General features: G+C 46.0%; 1 protein-coding gene across 6 annotated transcripts in view; it reads right to left on the bottom strand.

Annotated features, from left to right (window-relative positions):
• The window catches only part of LOC140426158 (palmdelphin-like), a 136,727-nt gene that overhangs the window by 91,871 nt on the left and 19,901 nt on the right, over positions 1-24,955 (bottom strand). For 2 of the 6 annotated variants that reach the window (XM_072510581.1, XM_072510583.1), the window contains exon 1: positions 23,805-23,936. The exons of 2 other annotated variants lie outside the window; for them this stretch is intronic. In XM_072510581.1, coding sequence (XP_072366682.1) covers positions 23,805-23,921 — 117 coding nt within the window. In that variant the 5' untranslated portion in view covers positions 23,922-23,936. Of the gene's footprint in view, positions 1-15,399; positions 15,512-23,804; positions 23,937-24,791; positions 24,839-24,955 lie in introns of those variants that run through there. 2 more of the 6 variants (XM_072510585.1, XM_072510586.1) reach the window with 2 other exon arrangements.

Genomic DNA, 24,955 nt, shown 5'->3' with positions numbered 1-24,955 from the left:
AATGGCACTGAACTTTAACATCGTGAAACTACGAAACTGTGGTGCAGAATTTCTCTCCCCTATTACTCTCACCACCATGGAGAAATATTTGTGGCGTTCTTTTGTGTTGCTAAATTTAGGATGATTGGCGTCGTGTTCAGAAAGACCACAAAATTGCTTTAAATTGAACAAAGCTATAAATTTATAAACACTACTAATTTGGATTCGATACTTATTCCTGACTCCATAGTTGATAATAAACATATAATCTACACTCATCTATTACTAATCTCTACACTATAACATTAACTATGATCTGCTCTCACTCACACTATCTTTCCTTCAGTCTGTTCTCTAGCCTTCTCCTCAACCTCTCACCCATAAGGATTAGCATCAATGTATTATATACTTGTACATCTAGTTAGACATTTCATTAACCCTTGCAGTTCTTACATTTATGATAATGTCACAATATTAAGAGTCAATTTGAAGCAACAACCACTTAGCTACAGCCTCTGCTCTATTTGAATGATCTGTTATTTCCTGCAATCCCTTCCCTCCCTTATATCACTAACATTTAACTATATTACATTCTGTACATACACTACATTGTCACAGACTAACACCATGACAACCATAATGTCCATGATTTGTTACATTCTCAACCTTGGAAGATTTCCCCCCCCACAACACTTCTGGCCCTTTGTAATTGATTTTTGATGTTAGGCAATGCATTCACGCTACTTAATTTCTCTAATGACCTCTCAGGTCCCAGACTGAACTACATATTGCACACTCCACCCCAAGGAAACAACATCAACTTACATGTAGGCTGAAACAGCCAAATTATTGGGGTACAGTTCCCCTCGCAGGCTGGAAGTTGGCAGAACAGATCACCTGCCTGGGATGCCAATACAAAATCATGTGGATTCAATAACAGGTCAAGTTATCTACTCCACCACATCACTGCTGGGGCAGTGAAGACAAATACCCCATTGTCTTTGGGTTTTCAAGAAAAATGGAAACTGGATATTGTTGTGTGTATACTTTGATCATCCAATGTTCTGTCCTCCTGTTTAGATTGGTTGGGACTGAGGGTCAGTGCAGGGGTTCGGGGGGTGGGGGGAGCTGATTATAACAGAGGGGCAGAAAGCTAACGGGATGGTGAGACCTGCAGTGTGTGGACTATTCCTCTTAACAACCAGGCCTAATTTATATCTGAAACAGGCACCCAAAATCATCTTGCTGGCTTCTTTGGTCTGTGAAGATTAGTTGGCCCGGAGACCACTGAGCCATAACTCAAGTTTAGACCTGGGGATTAGGGGGACCAGAGGTTGGGGTAGGGGCTGGGTGAAGGGTGGTGGCATCAGAAGAGAGTTAGAGGTGGAAAGGGTGAACAGCTCGGAACGGAGGTTTATCCTGGACCACATGAAAATGCTATTCTCGCCTTACAGAGTGTCCATTTCCTCACCACCAGGTTTCAATGATGCACACTAGCTTTCGGAGCACTGCTCCTTCCTCAGGTGAATAGTCACCTGAGGAAGGAGCAGTGCTCCGAAAGCTAGTGATTCGAAACAAAACTGTTGGACTTAAACCTGGTGTTGTAAGACTTCTTACTGCATTATTTAATTTGTCCGAGTCTGTCATGTGCCTTAGCTGGCCAAGTAAACAAATGGAGTTATGGCATGTGGTATTGATTGAACACTTTCTATACTGCTTCCACCGCACGTTATCTGGTTTCTACTGGGTGGAGGGAGTTACGTTTTCCCCTGCAGTTTGTCTCTTTGTAATGACTGGCTTCTTTTATCACATATAAACAGCATACTAATGGTCAGAGGAGAACTAAAGCTGTTAAAGATAAAACATGATGCCATCGTTCATTGAAAATGTTTAACGTGGAGCATCACATAAAGATACAATTGAAGGTTAAGGCTGAGGTGTGCTGGAACTGTAGAGTGTCACATGATCTCAGTTACCATCCTGTTCTCTTGGTAACGTGCCACGCGGGAGAAAACTATTTGCAGAATATTCAAACCAAGGCTCCTGCTGGCGCGAAAAAATGCCACTTGTATACGCTTCTTCAAGTGGTTAGAAAGGGGAAGAGAAACGTTCACCATTGGTTGGAGCAACACCCCGTGGGGCGTCATGTGGGTCATGACATCAGGGTGCATGAATTGGCACTGCTGTGACTGGGAATAAGTTAATGTCTGTAGCACAGAAATGTCGAACATCTACCACTTTGGGGCTTTCACACAGCAAAATTATATGCACATTTCAAACCCTCAGCATGTCACTGAATGTCATGAGCTAAATGTCACACATTTTATAATCTTAAAACCAACAGTATCCTTCGTGCATGTTTTCACATGCTGCTGATCTACTGTGCATCAAGAGATGAAGAGATTATAATGTCATGGGAGTGTCCCTTTAAGAAATATTTTGCCTTATCGTATGGCTTCAGTGATGTCAGTGTGGGTGGAGCTGGGCTGTGGCACTGAGCTTTACTTTCATTTTTGAGCTGGGAGCTGTTTTGTGGCTCTGAGTTTTTCTGCTTTCGTTTTCACATTTGGATGCGGGATTCAGAGAGAGAAATCTTGTCTTGTCTCTCTTTCTCTGCATGTTAAAAAGTGTTTCCAAGTCACTTGATAACTTGAAAAGAAATAACTGCTTTTTGGAAGGAATTCAAACCTGCTGTTTTGAAAAGAAAACAAGAGCATCGCTCCAAGATTTTGAGTGTCTGCTGGGCCACACCTTTGAAAAGGGGTACTGGTTTATTGGATGTTGTTATTAAATTGAAACAGCTTATGGGAATTCATTAAGGGTTACACATAGAGTACTGTAGCTGTGTGGGGTATTTATGTTTGTAGTTGATAAAAATGCTTACTGTGTGTATTTATGACAATGTTAACTGAATTTGTAGAATAAACTTTGTTTTTGATTAAAAGTGCTTCAGGCCTCTGTTGAATAACACCTGAAAAGCAGGCCCTTATGCTCCTCCTAACCAAAATCTATAAACAGTTGCGGATCAGGTGAACGCCATGATATACTTTGGAGTTTTCTAAACCCTGGCCCAGAACAATAACATGAAGTGTGGAGTGTTCTTGTGGATGGTTTTATTGTGGCATCTGTTGATCTGAATATTAATCTAAAGTAAGCTGAAAAGGTTGCTGACAATTTTTTTCAAAAACGCCATTATTTTAGTACAGTGCAGGATGTACATGGTATGTACATTTTTTAAATGTTCTTTCCTCAGATGTGTGTGTCGCTGGCTGGGTGTAATTTCCCGTGAGACATACCTTAGGCTGGTGACAACCATTCCGGATTTTTCTGAGAAGAGTTGTTGAGTTGGTTGATGGGGGAACTACAGAGTATTGGGCAAATCATGCTCAGGAATAAGCCACAATCAAAGCATGGATAATATGAAGATGAAAATATGCTTGCTTAGTCTGTCCACCTGAGATTCAGCTCCTTATTATTTCATCGGAGGCTTTAACTCATTTATTTAAAGCTGATTCGCACCCATGGTAAGACAGCAGAAACCAAAATTTTAGATGAATGTCTAAATGACTAAATTTCAAATTGGAGGCAATTGTTTTTATGTCAAAAAGTTACGATATTTCCATGAATGAGAGCTATAAGCAGCCAAGCATATTTACTATACAATATTTCCCTGCTGAATTTGACATTGTCTGAAATGATGGTTGACAAAAGATTAATGTGACAGCTAAAGATCAGAGTAAAGAAAATACTTGGGTTCTGTTACAGTTTTTGTACACTGCTGAAATTTGTGATGAAAAATGTAAGAACTTGAGGAATAGGAGGTCAGAAGCTGACTGAACCTGCTCCATCATTCAATAAGATCATGGCTGATCTTCTAGGTCAACTCCACTTAGATATCTCACGGCGTCGAGGACCCGACACACACATCGAATCCGGCCCCGGGTGACTGACCGTGAGGACTTTGTACATCCTCCCCGTGTCTGCGTGGGTCTAACCCCACAACACAAAGGTGTGCAAAGTAGGTGAATTGGCCACACTAAATAGCCCCTTAATTGGAAAAAAAAAATTGGGTGTTCTTAATTTTTTTTTTTAAACTCCACTTAGACAATCTGGCCTCATAACCCTTGCTCTGCTTGATACCCCAAAATCTATTGATCTCATTTTTAATGTACTCATCAACTGGGCATCCAGAGACCCAGAGAATTCAAAAGATTCACAAGTCTCTGCATGAAGAAATGGCTCCTCAACTCAGTCCAAAATGGCTGACTTCCTATCCTGAGAATTTGCCCCTTATTTCTAGGCTAGCCAGGTGAAACAGCCTTTCAGCATTTACCCTGACAAGCCCACCAAGATTTTATATACAATTCAATGACAGAAACATAGAAAATAGGAGCAGGGGAGGCCTTTCGGCTATTCGAGCCAGCCCCGCCATCCATTATGATCATGGCTCAATAGCCTGTTCCAACTCAATAGCCTGTTCCTACTTTTCCCCCATATCCTTTGGCCCCAAGAGTTAACTTCTTCTTGTAAACATACAGAAATCGATTCTCTGGGAGATTCTCAGGAGAATAGCCCCAAAACGGGTTTTGCACCAGGCATCAAACAGTTTGCCATTCTCCCGGCCCACTCCAGCTGCCATTTGCATTCAGTTTAATCTTAATAGATGAGATTAAAGCAATATTCAGTGGCCTCCTGGGAGTCACCCGATCCCCCCATCCCCCCAATGGGAACTGCACTGGGTGGGATTTGGTGCAGGTCCTGACAAGCATGGACCTGGCGCATTGGACCCCGAAAGGGGGGGGGGGGCGGTGGGGGGTCAAGGAGCTATGTTTAGTGGTTTAGTGCCCAATTGCCCCTCTGCCACCACAGCCAGGTTGTAGAGGGCGGGTCCCCCATACCTCCTTTGGGTTGAGTGGGCACGGGCTGTGGTAAGGGGTTGATCTTGGAACTCTCTCCCGTGATGGGGGCCTCATGGCTGGACCGGTCCTAGCCCTGGGAAACCTGAAGATCACTCTTGACATGTTGATTTCAGGCAGCTCTCTGATCAAAGTTTTAATTCTTGCCTGTGTACTGTGAAAACCTTGACGAGGCCTGGTCACTTTAATGTACTTGACTCCTGAACACCTTTAAGGCTTCTGAATCACAGCACTCCATTCCGCAGAAAGAATTCCTCTTTCTCTCTCTCTCGGAAACTGCAGATGTGAGAAGACCCTTTGAACTGACAGGAGGAGTCAGAGATTCCCTTTAGGAGCCTGTATAAGCAGCAGGTGCAGCCTGGCAACCATGAACTGCTCTGCTTGATAGTAGAAGAGCAGATCAAACAGTCCTTGTTGGTACAAGCCAGGAAGCCTTAAGTACTTCCCTTTCTCCACAGCTGCTGACTCAGCCGCATACGTTAAATGCTGAATTTTCTTTCACATCTCTGAGCATTAAAGTAATATCTAATTGGTTGGTTCCCAGTGCTAATTGTGCAGTGAGAGGGTTTTTAAAAGTTCAGGAGGAGCAAGGCCTACTCTCCAAAATTATCTCCATGTTGTATTCTCCGGTCATTTTCTGCGCAATCTGCGTATGTTTTGCGCTGAGCCGGTGCTAGCCCCTCACTGGTACCGGAATCGGTGAGGGTTTTGCGCCGATTTGCTGGTCGTGAAACACCACAAGGTCCCACGCCGGCATCGACACTTAACCGCAGAAACGGAGAATCCAGCCTGGGTCTTTTCCCAAATGGCAGGCAGTGACTAGTGGGGTGGATGGATCGGTGCTGGGACTCCAGCGATTCACTATGGGCCCAATCGAATGGTCTTGTCGCGGCCGACTCAGTGATGAGATGAGGCCGTTAATTTTGCGAGATTTACGATTCTCAGGACTCCTCACAATGGGGGGGAGGGGCGGTCTGCAGGCTGTGGTGGGGGTTGAAAGATCGGGTGGCATTTAAAAATGGTGGCCCAATAAAGCGAAATGTGGCCTCGGCGGGGGCTTCTGCGCCAAGGTCCCCAAAATAGCAAGGTCGTTCTTGCTGTCAACCTAAGGAGTTTCCGATACTCTCAAGACGAAGGGAAATAATTCGATTTTGTGGCATGAGTAGATTTGATCGAACATTTGTGCAAGAGTTTTGTAGTGTGATTTCTCCACTGATGGACTTGCTGAAGAAACGTATAAAAAAATTTCAGTGGACAGCTGACTTTCAACAGGCATTTGACTGCCTGAAAGCTGTGGTAACCGATAATCCTGTATTGGAGAATTGCAAGGGACTCTGTGATCAGATTGAACTGAAGTATCTAACTTTAAAGAGAAAGCTGAGGCGTAGAGGAATGGATGGATCGTGCAGAGACTTTCTTGTTAAAAGAGACTGTCAATCGGGAAAGAATTTTGGTTGGAGGAAGAAGAACGAAAAAAAAAAATGGACGACATCATTATACCTGTTTGCGTGTGTTGTTTTTTTTTGAACCGGTAAAGTGTTTTTACTGTGTGCATTTCTTAATTGATGGCGCAAAGGTAAAAAATGAAACCATCTTGAAGTTGATGGTTTATTTTTGGGGGGGGGGAGGTGTCGTGTGAGAGTACCTTTAAGAAATGGATGTTTAAGCAATGTACCTTTAAGAAATGGAGCTGATCATATTACTGAAGTGATGTCAGAGTGTGGGGGGGAGCTGAGCTCACTTCTGCTTTTGAGTTTCAGTTTGAGATCGCAGCTGGGAGTGTCTGTGTTTTGCTGAGAGCTGCAGGAAGAAGCACAGAGCTGGTCTCTTGATGTCTGCAAATCCAAAGACGAGAAGTATATTGAATGTAACCTCATGTCTGTTTTTGAAGGTTTGAAGTCTTTTGGATGTTTAAAGGAACGGTTTGAAGGATTATTTAGTGTTGTAGTCTTTTGGGGTTATCTTTGAAGTAATGGGTGTTAAGATATTCAGTGTTTGTTTTTCAAAGGTTAACTTGAGTTCATGGAATATACAGTGTTTTGTTTTAAAAACCATTTGAGCATAATTGCTGTATCACACCTGGAGAGTACGCCATGTGCTTCCCACACAACAATCTATTAAAAGTTGTGGGTCGGTTGAACTCCATGAAACACTTTGAGGTTCTGTGAACCCGGACCCATAACAATTGGGGGCTCAAGGGGGATAAAAGTCTATCTATTGGATTGGCTTAGTGTACTTAAAGACAGTGAGGGGTGAGCATATTGTGGTTGCTTTTCAGGTGTGGTATTTTAGTTTAAAGATGTGCAGGTTAGGTGGATTGGTTATGCTAAATTGCCCTCAGTAACCAAAAAAGTTAGATGGGCTTAGAGGGATAGGGTGGAGGTGTGGGGATCGGGTGATGGTGTGGGCTTAGGTAGGGTGCTCTTTCCAAGGGTCGATGCAGATTCGATGGGTCAAATGGCCTCCTTCTGTACTGTAAATTCTATGATCACACAAACACAAAAATACCAGTTTGGCACTTTGGTAGGACCAACCTGACACCCTGTCATTGCCCCTGCCAGGTGGCAGTGCCACCGAAGCACCTTGGCAGTGCCAGGGCACCACTCTTCCCGAATGGCATGCAGCTGGAGGCCCATCGAGTCTGCACCAACCCTCTGAAAGTGCACCCTACCTCGGCCCACTGCTCCGCCCTAAGCCCGTAGCCCGAGTTAAACTGCACATCTGTGAACACTAAGGGCAGTTTAGCATGGCCAATCCACCGAACCTGCGCATCTTTGGGCTGTGGGAGGAAACCGGAGCTCCCGGAGGGAACTCACGCAGACACGGAGAACGCATCACAATTCAATCACCTGCACAATACAACAGTGACAAAACTTCAAAAGTATTCCATTGGCCATAAATTGCTATTAAACTTCCAGAAATCAGAAAAGGCACCATTTCTTGCAAGTCTTTCAAAAAATATTTTCCCAATGATTCAGGTGTATGCAGCATTTGGTCAGAACATTCCGGTGACCGGTGCCAGCAGTATTATTCTGGAAAAAAACTAACAAATTAAAAAAGGGATTTGCACCGTATTTATGGTTTCTTTTCCATTTTGTGATCCACAACAATCAATGAAAATCCAATCTTTCAGTTGCCCCCCACCCAATAGGAAAGATCCTTCTTTAAAACGAGCAAAACGCCCCAGTTAAGATCCGCATTTACAATGCTGTAAATTCGAATGAACTGGTATGCCAGTTTCCCAACATCTACAAAACGTTTTGAACATCCTACAAGGTGGCAGTTGCACCAAAATAGCCTGGGCAGGCCCCATAGAGCAATGGGTGACTGAAAAATCCAGTCATACTCTGGAACAATGCACCAGACAGGATTTCTATTGGAGATCTTGAAAGGGTACAGACTTGAAATGTTAATTCTGGGCTGGGTTTTACAGGATGATGTGTTTTCTACCACTCATTACCCACCCACCTCTGCCAGGACCTAACCCCTGGCTAAAAGGTTGGTGGCAAGCTGGCCCAAGAATGGCCTCCTTAAAGTCTAACCATCCGATTGGCGGGTAGCTGGTCCCTCTGTCGGGGCGACAGTCATTTTGCAGTGTTGATCGTTGCAGGAGCCAGACACCAACACCAAGAAGCAAGAGTTTTACCAGGCTCATGCTGGCAGGCTCCGATGATAGGGGGCTGGACATGAGAGGTCATTGATGGGGGATTAAAAGGGGAAGTGTGATCTTAGGGGTGGGGTTTTTCACTAATGGGCACATGGGTTGTGAAAAGAGGTCACCACGCCCTTGCCTGACATCAGTTGTACAGTAACAATGCACAGTGTGGGCCTCTTGCTGCCGCAGATAAAATAAGTGACGAGGTGGGATGAGGCCCGTAAGTGGCCATTAATGGGAAGTGGTGGGAAGGCCAGGCGTTGGATTTTTCAAGACCCCCACCTTCAAACCCAGCAACAGGGGAGTGTAAAATCAAGGCCTTTATTTTTCCTTTCACACTTAAGCTCCTAGTATTTCCAGAATTTTCTGTTTTTGTTTCAGAGTTTCTATTTGTTTGGCATTGGTTAAATGCAGGAGGATTCATGGGTCAGAATTCAATGTTTTATCACCATAGTTATACTCCAGTGCTCAGAAGACTGATGATTGAATTAATATTAGAAATTATTATCAAATAAGTGACTGTGATCCACATTTTGTTATATAGATTTTTCAAATAGATAATGGGGCATCAGGAGGGAACAGTAAAAGCTTACAGCAAAGAGGGAGTCCAATAGGCCAACCTATTTATGCCAAATCTGAAATGCAAAATTGATCCCATTGCCCTACTCAATCACCTCAAAGTCTTTACGCCAAACGCGTATTTACTCTTTCCATTAAAAATGCAATAATCACAGCTTTGACGATTCCTCATGATGAAGCACCCCATGCTCTAGTATCTCTGATAGGAATTTCTCTTAACAATTATCAGAAAAGTCAAGCAGGAAAAGGAGAAAAAGGAATAAAGTCAGTGCAGAAGTGGATTTAAGCAACTGAATGAATCTTTTAACGATGGGACCTTGAAACTTACTTTTACGTACAGTTCAGGGCATAGAAATCTTGGATTCCCTGGGTGTCACAATATGTGGATATTGTAAGGAACATAAAGGGTTAACGTAATGTGACTGCCCTAGTCACTAGATGTGTTCAGGCGGGAAAGTGGAGCTAAGTCCACAAAAGATCAGCCATGATCTCATTGAATGGCGAGCAGGCTCGAAGGGCCAGATGGCCTACTCCTGCTCCTAGTTCTTAGGTTCTTATGCTATAGAGCAACCATATAAATATCACATGCCTCCTTATGGGAGAGAGTGGAAGGGAGCCAGACTGAGTATATGTGAGATAGTTTAGCTGATAGCATAGTTTAGTATTGTAGAAGTGCAGTGTATTCTTTACTTATCTAATTCCTTAGCAAATGTTCAAATCTAATTAAGTGTAGTGTAATAAATTAGTTTTGTTTGTTAAACACTGCTTGTTGCTCTTTGTCAACACTACAACCTTCATCATCCTGAAGAACGATACAAAGAACAGGACACTGGGAATGAAGATCTCTCAGTCTAATATAAACGTGGAACTTGGATGCAAAACAAAATGCTGTCATCCAGTGTTATCTTAAACTTTTCAGGCCAGAGTTGCATGATCTTTCAAAGCATAAATGTGCGTGTGGAGCAAACCTGGCAGACGTACACACACTAGAATTGAAAGAAAAAGTTGGCGATTCATTTTACTCATAGAATGTCCAATTCCCCAATGATAGAATTTTAAAATTGCCGTAGGTTCTAAAAGTTGCCATACTTTTCACTCAGAAATGTACAGAGCAGGTTTAAACTGTTGCTTTTCCCATGCAGAGAGAAACTTGGTCTGCATCACGTGATTAACTAGTGTCGTCTTCAGTGGGCCTGCGTTTAAGAGCACTGGACAGATTGTCAAAATTTGTATTGCCACTAATGGCAACTTTGGGACTTAGCCGACCAAGTCATATGGGACATAACATTGTTCGGTACTTAGTCACAGGAACTTTCTGCTTTAAACAGTAGTGCTATATCCTGGGTAAATAGAAACCAGGTGCAGGTCCTCCCACAGCAGTGAGTGGTTGTGAGGTGTTTGAGAACATTACAGCTCAACACACCTCCACTGATTTATGGCTCGATTTGAGATTTTTTTTCACAAAGTTAACAATATCATACAGATTTATTGGGGCCTGAATTTCTGAGGTTGATAAGGTACATTTGTCATTGCAGTAATCCAGGAGACACGAAGATAAAGATTAAACCAAATTTATTTTAATTCAAACGTAAAGCCTCACCTGTGGCATACCACGCAGTGTCCCGTCCCCGGACTAACAGGAACCACCTAGCTCAGGTCTGGGACAGTATTTAAAAGGCTTGAAAGCGGGTCCCAGCTGGACGGGCCTCATCCCATTCCCATGGGAACTCGTACTCAGTGAGTCCCATGGAGAGATCAATGAGTGATCACTCATGTTCCTCGTGAGGGTTATCGCAATCATAGTTGCGTTTTATATGACAGTCCTTGAACTGATAAGTGGCAGAGTGGAAAATATGGCCCACTTATCAAATGTTGCATATTCTGCACTTGCTTGCGGAAGTGCCGTGGGAAAGGGAGGGCATGTTGGGGGTGGCAGAGAGGTGGACCAGTGTCACGGAGGGAACAGTCCCTTTAGAATGCTGAAAGGGGCAGGGAAGATAGGTTCGCTAGTGGTATCTTGCTGAAGGTTGTGAAAATGACATATGACCATCCTGAATGTGAAGACTGGTGGTGTAAAGTAAAATACTTTTGAACTCATAGAGTCCCTACAGTGCAGAAGAATGTAATTCGGCCCACACCCTCACCCTATCCCTGTAACCCAGTAACCCCACCTAACCTTTTGGACACTAATGGGCAATTTAGCATGGCTAATCCACCTAACCTGCACATCTTTGGACTTTGGGAGGAAACCGGAGCACCCGCAGGAAACCCACGCAGACAAGGGCAGAATGCACAAACTCCACAAAGACAGTCATCTAAGGCCAGAATTGAACCCAGGTCCCTGGCATTATGAGGCAGCAGTGCTAACCACTGTGCCACCATGCCGCCATGTGGAACCCGATGACAAGAGGAACCCTATCGTCATTCTGGGAGGGAGAGGAGGGGGTGTGAGAAATGTGAGAAATGGGATCGACACAGTCGGAGGGCCTGTCAACCACAGTGGGTAGCGAGAAATATCCGACTAAGGAAAAGGAAGACATAGCAGAACCACCACCATTGACTGTTGAGTTATATTGCTAAAATCAGGAAATCTGAGTCCATCAAGCTGGTGCTGCTATCTTTAATGTGGAACACTGTGCCCAGGTTTAGTGGCTGAGAACCATCTAAATATTATGGGCTGAAACAGGGAGGCAGATGTGTCTGTCAAAGGAACAATAAGAAAAATCAACACTCTTCAGCCATGATGGGAGGTGATAAGAGAGGGCTTTAGAGAGGTATGGAATATACCTAAGTGGAATAGGAAAGGCCACTCCTGAACACTATTTAAAGTTTATGACTGTAGGACAAAGAGATACAATTAGGAAGTACATGCATTGAGACCAGGAAGAATTTCTTCAGACAAAGAATGATTAATACCTGGATTGATCTCCAACTAGAGGGAGCAAGGGAAAAATCCCTGGAGGCACACGAAAGGCATCTGATGTGACGATGGAAAAGGAGGTGAAATTGTAGGTTTCTATGACAGGTTGAACTGGAGAGACCAGTCACATCTATATGTTCGGAAACCTCAACAGCCATGTAGATTTTGCGATTGGACCTCTGATTGGGTGGTGTCAAGTGACAAATCTGCTCGATTGTACATTGTAGACACTACCAGATTTCGCAGGATCAGCTCAATTTAGAAAATGGAGGCAAACCCTGCCTGATTTTCAACCTGTTATTGGGAGATAGCCAAGGAAGAGGTAGGTGACGGAGGGAAGAGATGGTGGTCCAGGCTGGTGGTTAAGAGGAAGAAAATAGGAAATTGTTTGCAAGCATTCATTATGGAAGTGCTTACAAGAACTAATGAGTAAAATTAAAATAATTTGGTTATTTAAAAGGCATGAAATAGCTTGTAGCCATTACAAAATCGGCTTAATAAGACAGCATTGCAGTGTACCTCAAAGCACAGGAGGACAAAGTTGACCACATTTGGCAATGATAGCCCAATGGTTCACCCTACCAATAAACAGCACAATTCTGTCACTACCACCCGGTGATCTGGAGTATCTTCAGGCTGAGGTCTTCTGATAAAACCAGGCAAGCATGGATCTCCCATAACGATGGGAGTGAGGATACGCCCAGGGAAGGGACAGTCTGCCTCTTGTGTATTAACCGGGGTACTACAGAGTCAGAGATCTGTGTAATTTACACCCATATGATCGGTTAATTTACGCCTAACTGATTTAAATTCTCGGAAGGAGAGTCAAACAGACTTGAAACATTAACTATGTCTTCTCTCCTTCCGGCTGGACCTTCTGGATTTTTCCATCAATTTCTGTTTTTGCTTCGGATTCCAGCATCCACATTGTTTGGTTTTTAAATTAAAATTTACCCTAGCGAATACCAACAAGTTATCTTACCAAGTTATCTTATCTGATCAAGTTATTGAGGAATGACAGTGGGTCACCTGTCATTAGGACTCACTGGACAGGACGCGGGCTGACATTTACCTTTTGTTCCCCAGGGCACCAGGATCAAGTGTAACCACCAAGCTGCTGGGCTAACGGAAATCAACTCTTAGGCTAGAATCTGAACTATGCACTGTGGACTCGCATTGCACTGGACAATGTCTTCATCCACTTCCCTCAAGTCTTGGTCACGTTAATTTTATAGTTCAAAATTCTGAAGCAGTGATTCTAACTGCTCAACTGGCAGGGACAGATCTGGGGAGCAGTTAAAATGGAGCATCTCCAATTTCGACTCCATTCTGACCAATTTATGACATGAATGTCGCAATGGTTTAGGAAGAAGCTGTGCCTGATTAACAAAGACCAGGGGCGGGGGGGGGGGGGGGGGGGGATCCCATCATGACCGCAGTGGGGTTGAAACTGGCTTTTGAGCATCATGGCCACCTGCCAGCTGAACCTGTGATAGTGAGGTCCAAGGCTCTTCCCCATCGCTGAACACAAGACTGTTGTTACATGAACTGCGCCTCCCTCGCTCCAGCTCATGTCCCACTGACCAGTTGCTGCTTTCCTGTGGAAAACATGAGCAGCTGACCAGCAGCATTCAAATGAGGCCTGCGGGTTAAAATCTGTTGGATCTGTGTCTTGCCCTCGCCTTACTAAATGGTTTTCACAGAATCAGAGAATGGTTATGGTGCAGAAGGGGGCCATTCGGCCCATTGTGTCTGCACCAGCTCTCCAGATGAGCATCATGACTCAATGCCATTCCCTTGCCTTTCCCTTCCCCTGCACCTTGTTTCTATTTGAGTAATCATCTAGTGCCCTCTTGAACGTCTTTATTGAATCTGCCTCCATCACACTTCCAGGCAGCGCATTCCAGACCCGAATCACTCGCTGTGGGAAACAGTGTTTTCTCACATCGCATTTGCTTCTTTTGCCCTCTCATTCTTGATCCGTTTATGAATGGGAACATTTTCCCCTCTCTACTCTGTCCAGCTCCCTCATGATTTTGCACATCTCCATCAAATCTCCTCTTAGCCTTCTTCTCTCCAAGGAGAACAGTCCCAAACTCTCCAATCTATCTATCCAGCAGAGGGGTGAGTGGTGATGTCTTCAATAAGGGATATCCGATGCCGCTTAAATCCACCTTTGCACCTTGCGTGATGTGAAGATCTGAGGAAGCCTAAATTGGTGGAGGATGAAGGAGCCATGACTGCTGCCAGAAAAACGAGCACTAAAATGTAGGAAACTCTTATTGCGGTGACTTAATGTTGAGGGAGTGGAACCCATTCCTGATGATGATTCTGATTGGCTCGTCACTCAGTGCCTTGATGGCCACATGGGTTCAGTCATTGTTGGAGTGTTCCTGGGGAAGTCCAGCAATAAAGGGGAAACTCAGTGCCCTATTTGCTTGCCAAGTCTGTCATGAAATGACTGTACTAGATTTGTTTATTGTCACGTGTACAGAGGTATATGAAAAGTATTTTTCTGCGAGCAGCTCAACAGATCATTAAGTACATGGAAATAAAAGGTACATGTGCCACACCTCCTCCCCCCCCCTTCTCTCCTCTGAAACCCTGATCACCCCTGCCTTTTAATCCCCCCAGGTCTTTCCTACCCTCCCTGCCCTGGGACCCCTTACACTTCCCTGGGTCTCCAGTTCCCGGGACTTAGTCTCAGGCAGCTCCACGCAGTTTCTCTTCCGGCCACTGCAGCACTGTTGCCGGAGGGACTGGCGAGGGACTGAAGATTGGCTGGCAGGCCTCCAAGGAACGACTTTCTTCTGAGTGAGGGGAGGAAGTTACCAATCATACTCATTAGAGTGTAAAATGGTAGGGGGAAGACGGAGTTGGCTGGTACCCCACTAACTCTTCGGGTGGCGATTGCCCATCTTTAAAATTCGGGCAATAATATTTTTATAAAATGCTGATGAGGACAAATTTCTTGAAGAACCTTACTCACATTCCAACATCGTCAAAATATTGTACTTCATTTGTACAAATGTTGTGTCTTATATTTGCTTCATTGCATTGAAAACAATGTAAGCCTTGGACATCTGGTTTAAAACAAGACACCGTACTGGAGGTACTTAATGCCGAGTTAGTGACAAGATTATGCATAATTAAAAGATTACTACAAGATGAAAATAACACTGCCTATGTCTTTCCTTTGACTCATTTGAATGCAAATAAACCTATAGGTACAAACCAACAGGAATTTGATGTTATTTCTAAAATGCCGAAACAATAAATTCCTAATAAAGCAGCACTAAAGGAGGTGATACCTCCAAGTTAATATTAAACAAAATATACATCATTCTTACCCAGCTCTGCTCTTGTGTAGATCAGCCCACAGAGCAATGTATCTTAAGAGATGAAGAAAATTCTTTGTACATAGAAAATCTCTCCCTCCTGTGTGGCTTCATATCGTGATGACAATAAGACCTCTGGACAAATCAAGAGCTGAGACGAGGCCACAGGCTTGTTGCTGGATTTCACGAGCGCCAATGAATGATCTGTCGTCTCATGTACAAATATTCCCCCTTCCCCCCCGCACCACTCTCGCCATCCCCAACCCCCACACTTCTCTCAAACAACTCCAGCCAGTTCCATGCCATTCCTGACTGCATTAATCAGTGCCCACGTCCATCCTAGTGTTTTATGCGGAATGTGCAAACTTGCTTTGCTTCTCTTTGGCTCGTCAGCTGTCTCCACACGCACTGGCAGTCAGAGACAATTAGCAAATTACCTTTCTCCTAAATTAGCTTCCTATGCTTTGGGGTCATGTCAATCAGTTTGTCCTTTAAAGCTGCCTCTATATAAACAAACAACAGCTGATAGAACGGCAACACAACTACATTATTCTCTCCCCCATTAAAAACCTGCCACTGACTTCTTTGACCTGCTACTACTTATTGGTTACCTTGTCCCCATAAGCTCGTGAATAAAAATGACAGTTAAACTATACAAATTCTAGAAATCTGAACATTGGAACTATCCATTTGGCCTATCAGCGTCTAAAAGAGAAAAATTGAATCACTTTGCCAATTTTGACAACAGGCTCCCATCTTCCACTATCATTTCTTTCTCTCTAAAATGATCATTAACCTGCTTAATATTTCAAGGAACTTATGGTTTGAACTGTGCTCACAGGTCACAATGAGGTTCTTTCCTCTAACATAACCTACACTGTCTGCATTTATATAACAACTTTAAGAGAGTGTGGAAATGTTCTTTCAAAAACTTTTTGGGGGACTATTATGTTATTCTGTAAAGGGGCAGCATGGTGGCACAGTGGTTAGCATTGTTGCCTACGGCGCTGAGGACCCGGGTTCGAATCCCGGCCCTGGGTCACTGTCTGTGTGGAGTTTGCACATTCTCCCCGTGTCTGCGTGGGTTTCGCCCCCACAATCCAAAAATGTGCAGAGTAGGTGGATTGCCCCATAATTGGAAAAAATAATTGGGTACTCTAAATTTTTTTTTAAAAATGTTATTCTGTAAAGAAGGTTGTGTGTCTGTGTGCAGGGGTGTAAATGATTTAATTATGCTGGGAAAATGTTAGTGGAGGCCATGGGCGGGATTCTCTCAGCCCACACCAGGTCGGAGAATCGCCGGGCCGGGCACGAATCGTGCAACGCCACCCCGACGCCGGTGGCGATCGGCGCAGCACCGGTCAGGGGCTGCTCTACGCAGTCCCCCCGGCAATTCTCCGCCCGGGATGGGCCGCAAACATAATCTGAATCCTGCTGGTGCCGTCCACATGTGGTCTTACCCAGCGGGACCTCAGCGTGCATCCTTTTGGGGGCGGCCTGGTTGGGGAGGGGAGGGGGGGGTGGTCCAACCCTGTGGCGGGCCTCCGCTGCGACCTGGCCCACGATCGCGGCCTACCGATCGGCGTGCCGGCCTCTCGGGCTGGGGGCCTCCTTTTCTCTGCCCGGCCCCTGTAGCCCTACGCCATGTTGTGTCGTGGCCGGCGCGGAGTAGGAAGTGACCGTGCATGCGCGCAGTCGCACCGGTCGCAGTGCACATGCGCAGATCCACGGCGCCCATTTGACGCCAGTATCGGCAGCTGGGGTGGCGTGGGTTGCTCCAGTGCCGTGCTGGCCTCCTGTAGGGCTCAGAATCGCTGCTCCTGGGGGCCTGTTGAAGCCGTCGGAAAACGCGACGCCGTTTACGACGGCGTCAACACTTAGCCTCAGGATCAGAGAATCCCACCCCCTTTGTCTGGATGAGTTGAGGTTAAAGGTGTAAAGGTACTAGATACATGCATTTGTAATGAAACTTTCCTGGTCAAGTGATTTATAAATAAGTAGTCCAGTCAAGCCAGAAATGATTTGGGCTGTGAAAAGCATTCTTGTTGTCTGAATGTTTCTTGGATTTACACCACTGAGTTGAAGTCATTTTGAGAGGTCATTTTGTGAGGCCTTTATTAACGCAGAAGTTGTTTTACCTTCGGTAATATTACTGGATTTTTATAGTTAAACATCCATTAGGGGCCATTGCCTGGGAGGTACTTACATGTGGGTCTGACAAAGTAATTTTAACTGTGTAACTATAATCTTGTGTGCTGAAGATTTCTTTTTGTCTTGTTCATAACCCATTCAATTGTAATTTTTAAATTCCCGGTGTGGTAAACAACTGTGTTCTGATATTCGAGGTTGTATGGTAGAACCTGCACTACAGGTTCACCTGTGGCCCCTGCATGCTAGCTCCGCCAGGAGGCGGGGTATAAATATGCATGGCCTCCAGCTCGCAGCCATTTCGCCAGCTGCTGTGGGAGGCCACACATCTGATACTAATAAAGCCTCAGTTTGGATTCAACTTCGTCCCCAGTCAAATTGATCGTGCCTCAATTTATTAGTATCAGATTCAGAAGATGGACATCTGTATTAAACCACATCGCCTGCAGATGGACCCACATTCAAGCGAAGCCAGAAAGGACTTCCAGCACTGGCTCGCTTGTTTTGAAGCGTATATCAACGCGGCGCCGACCCCTGTTCCAGAGGCTCAGAAGGTCCAGATATTGTACTCCAGACTCAGCTCCAAAGTCTTCTCGCTGATCAAGGATGTGCCCAATTACGCTGATGCCATGACTCGACTCAGAGAAAATTATGAACAGAAGACAAACACGCTCTTCGCCAGGCACGCGCTCGCAACTCGTGCTCAACTACCTGGTGAGTCAATCGAGGACTTCTGAAGGGCCCTGATCCCACTAGTTCGGGACTGGGGCTGCCAGGACGTTACAGCTAAGGAGCACGCAGATCTCCTGATGCGGGACGCTTTTGTGACTGGGATTGGGTCTGATACTATCAGGCAGCGGCACCTAGAAGGGGCCACGCGCGACCTCGCAGAGACTAAAACACGAGCGCTCTCCATGACGGTCACCCTGCGCAATGTCCAGTCTACGCCCCCAACCGCGTGGCCCACTCCTCCTATGCTTCATGGGCCCCACACGCAACCACCCCAGCGGGGGCGCTACCCGCCCAATACGCGCCAGCCAGCGATCCCCGGGGGGGCCCTGATGCTACTTGCTACTTTTGCTGCCAGCAAAAACACCCCTGCCAACGCTGCCCGGCCCGCGCTGCCCTTTGTAAGGCCTGCGGGAAGAAGAGCCACTTCGCTGCGGTGTGCCAGACCTGCTCAGCTGGCACGGTCACCCCACCTCCTCCCGGTCACGGACAATGGGAGCTGCCATCCTCCTCTCCTCCCCAGACCATGGGGGCCACCATCGTCTCCTCTGCGCAACACGTGCGTTTCATGGGAGCCGCCATCTTGCTCCACCCCCGCTACGTGCGTCCCATGGGCGCCGCCATTATGTAACCCCCAGGATCTCCGGGCGCCGCCATCTTGTCCACCCCACAGCACATGGACACCAACAGCGTTCCAGGACCTCAACTCAATAGCCGCCTCACTACCCAACAATCAACCACGGCTCGCCTCCATGGCACTCGACCAGTCTCAACCACATAACCTGACCAACGCGTCCATCAGCGTGAAAGTCAATGGCCATGTGACCTGCCTACTGGACTCTGGGAGCACCGAGAGCTTTGTACATCCAAATACGGTAAGGCGCTACTCCCTTAAGACACACCCTACCAATCAAAAAGTCTCCCTGGCCTCCGGATCCCATCACGTAGCGATCCGGGGGTACTGCACGGTCACGCTCACGGTCCAAGACGTAGAGTTCCACGGCTTTCACCTCTACGTCCTCCCTAACCTCTGTGCTGCACTTATCCTCGGCCTGGACTTCCAGTGCAACCTCCAGAGCTTGACACTTAAATTCGGCGGACCCTTACCACCCCTCACTGTGTGCGGCCTCGCGACCCTAAAGGTCGATCCTCCTTCCCTCTTTGCCAATCTAACTCCAGATTGCAAACCCGTCGTCACCAGGAGCAGATGGTACAGCACCCAGGATAAGGCCTTCATCAGGTCCGAGGGTCCAGCGGTTGCTTCGGGAAGGCATCATCGAGGCCTGCAACAGCCCCTGGAGAGCTAAGTGGTAGTGGTTAAATCTGGGGAGAAAAACCAAATGGTCATGGAATACAGCCAGACCATCAACAGGTACACGCAGCTCGATGCGTAGCCCCTCCCACGCATATCTGACATGGTTAACCAGATTGCACAGTACCGGGTCTTCTCAATGGTGGACCTGAAATCCGCTTACCACCAGCTCCCCATCCGTAAATCGGACCGTCCATACACTGCCTTCGAGGCAGACGGCCGGCTATATCACTTCCTTAGGGTCCCCTTCGGCGTCACCAATGGGGTTTCGGTCTTCCGAAGGGAGATGGACCAAATGGTCGACCGGTACGGTTTGCGGGCCACGTTTCCGTACCCAGACGATGTGACCATCTGCGGCCATGACCAGCAGGACCACGACGCCAACCTCGCTAAATTTCTCCACATCGCCATTCTCCTCAACCTCATGTATAACAAGTAGAAGTTCCGCACAAACCGCTTAGCCATCCTCGGCTACGTGGTCCAGAACGGAGTTCTGGGGCCCGATCCCGACCGCATGCGCCCCCTCATGAAGCACCCCTCCCCCACTGCCCCAAGGCCCTCAAGCGTTGCCTGGGGTTCTTCTCATATTACGCGCAGTGGGTCCCAAACTATGTGGACAAGGCCCGTCCACTCATACAGTCCACCAAGTTTCCCCTGACGGCCAAGGCCCAACAGGCCTTCTCCCGGATCAGAGCTGATATTGTCAAGGCCACAATGCACGCTGTAGATGAAACGCTTCCTTTCCAAGTAGAAAGTGACGCATCGGACGTCGCCCTTGCCCCTACCCTAAATCAGGCAGGCAGGCCTGTGGCATTCTTTTCCCGCACCCTCCATGCCTCTGAAATTCGGCATTCGTTCATCGAAAAAGAGGCCCAGGCTATCGTTGAGGCTGTGCGACATTGGAGGCATTACCTGGCCACCAGGAGATTTACTCTCCTCACTAACCAACAGTCGGTAGCCTTCATGTTCAGAAACACACCGAGGGGCAAGCTCAAAAATGATAAAATCTTGCAGTGGAGGATCGAGCTCTCCACCTATAATTACGAGATTAAGTATCTCCCTCGTAAACTCAACGAGCCCCCAGATGCCCTATCCTGAGGTACATGTGCCAGCACATAAGTAGACCCACTCCGGACACTGCACAACAGCCTTTGACACCCAGGGGTCACTCGGTTGTACCATTTCATTGAGACACAAAATTTGCCCGACTCCGTCGAGGAAGTAAGGACAATCACCAGGGACTGCCAGGTCTGTGCGGAGTGCAAGCCGCACTTCTACCGGCTGGACTGCGTGCGCCTGGTGAAGGCTTCCCGCCCCTTTGAACACCTCAGCGTGGATTTCAAAGGCCCCCTCCCCTCCTCCAATAGACACACATATTTCCTCAGTGTGATCGATGAATACTCCCGGTTTCCCTTCGCCATCCCATGACATCTGCCACCATCATTAAAGCCCTTAATTCTATCTTCACTCTGTTCGTTTTCCCCGCCTACATCCACAGTGACAGGGGATCCTCATTCATGAGTGATGAGCTACGTCAGTTCCTGCTCAGCAGGGGTATCGCCTCCAGCAGAACGACGAGCTACAACCCCCGGGGAAACGGGCAGGTAGAAAGGGAGAATGGGACGGTATGGAGGGCTGTCCAGCTGGCCCTGCGGTCCAGAAATCTCCTGGCCTCCCGCTGGCAAGAGGTCCTCCCTGATGCACTACATTCCATTCGCTCATTACACTTCAATGCCACTAACAGTACACCACATGAACGTCTTTTTGCCTTCCCCAGGAAGTCCACATCCGTTGTATCGCTTCCAACTTGGCTTACAGCTCCTGGAACCGTCCTTCTCCGTAAACATGTGCGGCTCCACAAGGCGGATCCATTTGTGGAGAGGGTGCACCTACTCCACGCAAACCCACAGTACGCCTATGTGGCGCTCCCCGACGGCCGCAAGGATAGCGTCTCCCTCAGGGACCTGGCACCAGCAGGTTTCACCCCCACACCACCCCCGGCGCCACCCTCCCCTCCCCCGTCGCTCCCATCACCCCCCCCTAGAACCGTCCGTCCTCCCCCTGCCCACACCCATCGATGAAGAGGATTCCGGCACGCTCCCGAAGTCAACTTAGACCACGACAGCGCCAACATCGCCGTCACCACTTCGCCGATCTCAAAGGACCATCAAGGCACTGGACCCGGCTAAACCTCTGACCGGCCCGACGGATGCCAAGAGACATTTTTTTTTGCTGCTCTGTAAATATTAAAATTTCTAATTGTATATAGTTATCCACCACATCCGCCGGACTCAATTTTAACAGGGGGTGAATGTGGTAAACCACCGTGTTCTGATATTAGAGGTTGTACGGTAGAACCTGCACTACAGGTTCACCTGTGGCCCCTGCATGCTAGCTCCGCCCAGGAGGCGGGGTATAAATATGCGTGGCCTCCAGTTCGCAGCCATTTCGCCAGCTGCTGTGGGAGGCCACACATCTGATACTAATGAAGCCTCAGTTTGGATTCAACTTCGTCTCCAGTCAAATTGATTGTGCCTCACCCGGCAGTCTTATTCAACTTCTTTCTGCTGAGATCCAGTACTTTTCTTCTTGAATTCAGAATACAAAAAGAAGTGACTGGCCCCTGAGCCAGGTTTTCCTCTGGGATTTGGTTTGTTCACCAATTAACATCTGCTGTGGTCGTAACAGTAGGATAGCATACTGAGACACTTCACATGAGAGTAAGCAGTTACATTCTGACACAGATCCTCATTGGGAGATAACAGGACATCTGAGCTAAAGCTTGATTAAAGAAGCGGGTTTTAAGAGGTGCCCTAAAGGCAGAGAGGGGGACAGAGAAGTTTCGGGAAGGAATTCCAGAATTTTCACACGTGGTTTCTCATTTGCTTTGCAGCCCCCGCTCATTCAGCTTTCTATAGTGCGCCATGCAAACAGCGATTTCCTCATTTGACTTTGGAGTAAAATGGTATGTCTTGCACCATTGTTTCTGGAATGGCTGCCGATTAAACCTGTTGGCACAGGTGGGCACAACAATGGCTCGGCTGCCAGCTTCAGGATGCATCCTCCATTTTAAGAAATAGGCTAAACATAAACAGAATTATAAAGCAGCAGAGCAGTCAGTTAATTGGATTATTCCACTCCTTTAGTCTGACAGCTTCTAAAGCCACACAAGGAACGGGTGGCAGCAAATAGGTTCTTCCATTTGAACAAACTCATTAAAGAAGTGAGGTATTTCGCACTAATGCACAGTCTGTAACAAAAAAATTGAGGTGTTCAAAATTTACCACAAACCGAAACAAGTCAAACGCACACGTTTATTAATGGCGACTGCACACCTGAATGTGCTCTTTTCTTCTATCACACCATCACATATTTTTGTAGATTAGATTCATTCAGGCATTAACTAATGCCGAAGAGCTGAATAATGTAAAAGAACTAATTGTTGGAGGCGACAGCAACATTCTTAGAGAGACGCCATGAGAATGGATTGGTTCTTACTGTATTTTGATGTATGAATATGCAACCCATGTAAAGCCTTGTTATTTATAGAGCAGAACTAATTGCATGCATGGCAACTGTTGGATTCTTTTTAGCTGATAGTCTGTATTTTGACCCATGTATCAGCTTGTCAGCAATTCTCGAGAAGAAGCAGTATTTTGTTTTCACGAGCAGCAGAGGTTGTCAAGATCAATCAATCCAAAGGTAGCGCTGGAGCTTATCAGAACCAAACCTGTTGGAGGTTGAGATTTGAACTAATCAGATATTAGTCTGTTGCATGCAAATTTGAGGCAGAAAAAAATTAAAATGTGTTATTAGCTCCTGAGAGTCTGTCACGGGTGTTACAATTGACTGTGTCTTACATAAGAAGTTATATATAACAAATAAAGATGCTGAAAGGGACTTGGCTATTGGCCATAATTCTCCGGCCATTGGGATTGTCTCTTCCTACCAGCAGCACACTCCTGCCCGCGGGTTTCCCGGCTTCTATGGGAAATTCCATAGACAATAATAATATGGTGCGCCACCAAGATACAGGCAGTTGGAGGACCAGATAATCCCATCTATTCTCCTATGTAAAGCTTTATTTGCTTCAATAGTGTTTGTAGCTGCTTTTTGAGATAAGGTATTCCCTGGTATGAAGGTATTAATTGGTCTTATTTGACAACTTCTATGTGGTTGGCCAGAAAAAAGATCATTTGCAGAATGTACTTAAGATTTCACAAAATACCATTGGCAGATGGCAATTCTTTGGATGTAGCCCAGAGAGGAGGGAGCTGGATTCTAAGGCTTCCAACCTCTCTTCCCTGGCAATCGCCAAATCCAGGAGGCCTCGCAGAGGAAGCATGCATCATCCTTCAGTATACTTGAGATCTTCCATGATCAATGGGCTTTACAGAGAAGAGAGGAATACTGTCAATCACATTATCATTGGTTCAATTGGGATTCACTGATAATTGTGGCATCCTTTACGCTGAATGGCCTATATATTTCATTCTTATATTCACGATGGCTTTAAAGAAGCCATTGTTATGCTGAGGGTTTCCTCCGAGTGCTCCAAAGATGTGCAGGTTAAGTGGATTGGCCATGCTAAATAATCCAAAGAAACGTGGAGGTTAGATTCAGGGGTTGTGGAGATGAGGTAGTGTGCTCTTTCGGAGGGTCGGTGCAGACTCAATGGGCCTTATGAACTCCTCCTGCACTGGATTGAGGCAACTCAGTGTTGTTCTTATTGGTCTGTCAAAATATAAGCCCATCCTCCCCATGAATGATGAAGTCAACCATTATAGATTTAACATTCAGGCTTATTGTTTAGTGGATTATTCATCATCCCTTTCCCAGTGAAAAGTATGAGGTCTGTCGCACAATAGAACAAATTGTGGAATAGTAAATGGTGGAATTATTTCTGTGGCCATTAAAATCTCTCGGGAAGGAAGTAATGTACAAGGTAATAAATGAGCAACTCTGTTGGACCTGAACTGAATCCAATTTGGTGCAAAGGCGGGTTGTACTTTGGTAGAGAACATCATGGCATTAAAATGTATCAGATGTCAAGATCAAGGTCAGTACTCAGAGGTGGTCTCAGTTTAAGTTGAACATTAACGACAGACTAGCACTTCTATCTGAATAATGCACGGATGGCAAGGTCAATTTAATTCTATTTCCTGATTAATTTAATAAAACGCTACTCAGTTTTAATTAATGAGTTATGTATTACCTTTAAATTGTCTTCATCCCAAAGTTTTAAAGGCATGATGACGAAATCTAAAGTAAGGAATTAAAAATCTCTCAGCACCTTATCACACTCCTTCAGATGATGGCCGCAATTATTTCTCCAACAATGCTAAGTGATTCCCTTTTTAAACAAAATGTATTTTATTA

The sequence above is a fragment of the Scyliorhinus torazame genome, chromosome 7, assembly GCF_047496885.1.
Source record: "Scyliorhinus torazame isolate Kashiwa2021f chromosome 7, sScyTor2.1, whole genome shotgun sequence".
Lineage (NCBI taxonomy): Eukaryota > Metazoa > Chordata > Chondrichthyes > Carcharhiniformes > Scyliorhinidae > Scyliorhinus > Scyliorhinus torazame.
Note: the sequence above shows the minus strand (reverse complement) of the source record. Positions and strands in the feature narration are given on the sequence as shown.